At 50.8% G+C, this 4,373-nt stretch overlaps 1 protein-coding gene across 1 annotated transcript in view; it reads right to left on the minus strand.

Annotated features, from left to right (window-relative positions):
* Positions 1-4,373, minus strand: part of RAB3GAP2 (RAB3 GTPase activating non-catalytic protein subunit 2) — a gene marked incomplete at its 5' end in the record, with an annotated part of 74,017 nt that overhangs the window by 12,071 nt on the left and 57,573 nt on the right. Inside the window, 2 exons of the mRNA XM_023534153.1 lie at positions 2,105-2,211; positions 2,293-2,567. Coding sequence (XP_023389921.1) covers positions 2,105-2,211; positions 2,293-2,567 — 382 coding nt within the window. The remainder of the gene's footprint in view (positions 1-2,104; positions 2,212-2,292; positions 2,568-4,373) is intronic.

The raw sequence follows: 4,373 nt of genomic DNA on the forward strand, positions 1-4,373 counted from the left end.
CGCCGAGCTAGGCTAGAAGCGGTTTTCCATAAGGTAATGTGTGGTCTCGTCCACATCTACACTTTCTACGTGATGACTGATTCCTAGAAACCCCCAGATCACATGTGCTGACATCAGATTCAAAATTTCCTGTGGTTTCTACATCATGGCAGTGTTCTCTCTAGTGAATACTTGAATTTCACACAGATGTGGAAACCATGGGTTTACTTCTTTGCAAATATCTTCAATCCTTCAATAATTATTCGACAAATATTTATTGAGCAACTACTCTGCACCAGGCTGAGTCCCCAAACATACTGTAATGAACAAAAACAGACCTAAATCCTTGCGTCGCTGAGGTTAGATTCTAGTGATAAATGCCAAGAAAACGTTCAAGCAGTGAAGGGAAATAGGAAATCTCGGAGGGTGTTTGAACGTTTTCTAATCAGTTAACATATTAAAACGCCAATATGCTGTGTAAAACTTTACCCAGAAATTGTCCAGATCTTGGCTGAGTAATTCTGTAGCTCGAGCAAAGGTCGAACACCCCGCCTTTGGCGACGTCAGGTGTTCCGAGCCTGATAAAGCGCTGCGTGTGGAATGGCGAGTCTGGGGTAGGGGCTGGACGGGCAAGGAGGTATTCGACGGGAGAAAACCACATGTAAAAATGGCCCCTTATTTTACACTGTTCTAACGATAACAATCATGTCGGGCACTATGTGCGTTTGTCTGCATAAGCTGCCAGGACCTTGGAGAGGGCGACTGTCACGGTCCTCGTTTCCTTTAAGGAGAACACTGAGAGCACACGGTTCAGAGACCTTCTCGAAGCCACTAACTAGTGACGGGGCTTGAGCTCAGCTCCGTGTCCACGATGCAGACCGCCTCTGGTTTGATAAGCGAGTGCTGGAAAACGGGGCGTGTGCTCTGAAACGTCACTCGCTTAGACCGGAATCTGGAACTGATGCATTCGGGTTGTAGAAATTTTGTCCTTGTTCTAGTCCTGACATTCCTTCTTCAGGTAGGAGCAATATCTCATTTAAGGAGAGAGGCTAAATGTGAGCAGCACTCAGGGCGGAAAGGCCTTAGGGAAAGAGGGTGATTCCAGGGGCACCAGGAGGGTCCCCTGTCCCCAAGTCATTTTTGGTCAAAGGTTAGCCGATCGGACCGCTTCTTTGTTTAATTAGATGTGTGATCACATATTTAACACGTACGTGATCACGTTAAAGGCTTTTTTTGAGGAAGGGAGACCGTCGTCACCATTGAAACATGCGTGGGGATTAGTTTGCCAGCGAGATTTTCTCCAGGAGTGCAGCCTGAGGTGAGGACAGTGAAGGAGAGACTTCGGATCTGCGGAGAATGTACCAGGGCGCTGACTAGGGAGACCAGCGTGCTGGCAAAGAGGGACACGCGTCACGTGTTTACATCTTTACCCTGGCGTCAATCCTGCAGGGCTGGCACCGTCGTTTAAAAAGAGTAGAGGAAGAAAACGAGGCTCAGAGATTCGGTGACTGGTCCAAACGCAGACCCTTGTCAGAAACTCTACAGATCCAGGCCTTCTGCCTCCAGCCTGGGGCCCTTCTCTCGACACTGCTCCCAGGCTGACTGTCCCGGGAAGGAGGACGGCCACCAAAGCGGTAGAAAATGATGCCTGAGCAGAGTGCAGAGAGCAACGAGGCTCGACCTGGGGCAGTCAGCCCCGCCAGAGCCTCCTGAGACCATGCGCAGTGAGGGACAGACAGACACATCGGGACCGGCGGACACCAGGCCGGCGTCGGGCTCTGTGCTGCGGCTTTCATCGCGGTGGCTGCGACGTAGCCACCTCCCACGAGGCAGATCAACAGGAAGTAAAACACGCGTCACGACCTAACGAGGAGTGGAGCGGACACACGGCGGTGGGCGCCCCGGCCTCCGACTCGGCGGCGTGTCCCTAGGCAAGGAACGCGACTCCTCTGAGCCCTAGCGTCCTCTTCTCTAGAGTGACCACTGCGCTTCCCAGGTTTACCGTGGGGTCCGTCAGAGGCGGCGGGTGAACCTGGCCCGGCACGGCGACATCCCCGACGGGAGAAATCCAGGGTCCACAGCACCTGCCTAAACGGAATCGCGTGGGGGGGCGCGAGAGCCTCACCTCTGGGTCCCTGTTCCACTGCACCACGGACTCCCAGCAGCAGTGAGCGTGCAGCACGTCCGGCTCCAGGCTGCAAGGGAACTGCCGATAGGCCGCATGCAGCAAGCCTGCGAGGCGGGAGACGGGCGTCATTCCAGCCCCCGCGACCGCGCGGCCGCCCGCTGCGCGCCTCTCCGCAGACGCGCTACCTGGCGTGGCTCCTGGGTCCGTCTCTGCCGCTGGCGCCTCCGACAAACCGCCGTGGAGACCGCCGTTGGGTTCGTCTGCGGTTTCTGCGTCTCCTTCTGTATTAGCCAGTTTTAGTACTTCGGGGCTGAGGTCCTGTTTAAATACCCACTTGGCTACACTGTCTGCGATGCCACCTATAGTTTGGAGACAAGAAACAATGAGAATTTGCAGCGTTGGCCAAAGGCAGCCGGAGCAGGACTGATCTGCATTTCCTGTGAAGAGACCTAAGTGCCGCCTTCAGTTTTAAGCCTGAAGGTGATTCCCCAACCCCGTGACACTCAGCGGTGTTCGTACCGACCACTCAATGTGTGAGGGCCAGTGGGGTGTCTGGTACCTAAGGCATCTTTACACTCTCATAAAATATCGGATCCACGTAATGCAGATGCACATGGATATCTATACCACGTACCTGCTACGTCACAAATTCAATACGCTTTACCAGCCATAGACGAAGGGACCAATACATCTTTAAAACACTTTCATGTAAGTGTAAAGAGATTGATTAGCTTCTTAGGGCAATATATTACTTTTAATAGTCAACTAAGTTGCCTCTATGGAGTATTTATAGGCAAAATTCAGCCACGGTAAATCAACGGCATGATGCTATGCCATGCTGCAGTCGTCAATATAATCTAAAAACTTATAAATGCAAATGTGAAAAGCATTCCTGCTCATTACAGAAAACAAATTTATGCATTATAATTTATCAAACTTTTTCTCTCAGTCTCTCTTCCTACTTTGAGGCAAACGTGAACCTTTCCACGGTGAGAACGCCCCGCAGTAAAGTCGCAGTCCGCAGCGGCGATGAGAGCAGTGCTGGGCGACCTGGTTTCTCGAGCTTGGCGTCTGAATCATCTGATAACTCTCATTCCAGAATCGAGCCCCTGATTATACTGCTCCAGTTAATTCTAAAATGGTGTCCTCACACTTTTCCCAGGTGGCAGTACGGAGTGAGTTTACAATTAAAAATTTTTGCAAGTCTTATAAAGAATGAGAAAATGACTTAACTAAAAAAAATATCTATAAATACCCTGGGTATTTACAAACCCAGAAATACAGTCATTCCGGTATCAAGTGCCTGACAGAGCTGCTGGTAAGAGAGAGTGTGCCAAGACAATTCAAAATTCACGATGCTTCCGGTCCTGCAAGAAGCCAGTGACTGCAGGACATTAGAAAGAGTACGATGTTCGGTGAGAGTCAGAAAGTTCGCAGGGAGTGGCTTGTGAGAGGTCCTGGGAGGAGGCAGCATTTGAGCTGGGCCTGGAAAGGCGAGTAAGACTCAGAACGTGCGTGTGTGGGAGAGGCGGGGTGAGGGGCGGGCACAGCCTCAGACCCAGAGATGGCGAATCGCACAGATGCTTCATTTGGACTCAGATCTAGCAACACGCGAGAAACAGAAAAATGGGTTGGAGTCAAAGTCCGAAGTTCCTGGAGAGCACGCTTCAGCTTTCCCGCTTTATTCTAGCAGTTTCTGAACTTCTTGGTCTCTGTCTCAGGCCCTTAAACTCTTAAAAATTGACAACCCCAAAGAATTTAGCTTATGGGTTATATTAATCGGTATTTACGGTATAAGAAAATAAAGTTATTTAAATTTTTTAAAATTCATTTTAAAATAAGCCCATCATCTGTTACTGTTTTACAGATGTAACTCCCAAAGCAGAACAAGCCCGCCGGGTCGGGCTGGTTTCTGGAACCTCCCGCAGCCTGCACTCCGCCCACTGTGCTCTGTGCAGTGGTTCGAGTGCACTAGGAAAATCCGGCCTCGCACAGACATGGGTCTGGACTAGGGGGGACCCCGAGGGCCTTGGACGGTGCTGTGCAAACCCCTGCTTATGCCACCAGTGCGGGAGGGGAGGCGGCAACAGGGGGGCCCTGAGCAGGGAACTGACGGGGTCGGACTGGAGAAAACTGAGAAGTGTGTGGTGGGTTATTCATACGTTGTAAAAATCCGAGTGTATTTCTCATTCATTCAGTCATTTCTACAAACAAACAAAAGCCCAGACCATACAGACACAGACACAGAGACAGACAGAGACAGACA

The sequence above is a fragment of the Pteropus vampyrus genome, unplaced genomic scaffold (genome assembly GCF_000151845.1).
Source record: "Pteropus vampyrus isolate Shadow unplaced genomic scaffold, Pvam_2.0 Scaffold121, whole genome shotgun sequence".
NCBI classification, from domain to species: Eukaryota; Metazoa; Chordata; class Mammalia; order Chiroptera; family Pteropodidae; genus Pteropus; species Pteropus vampyrus.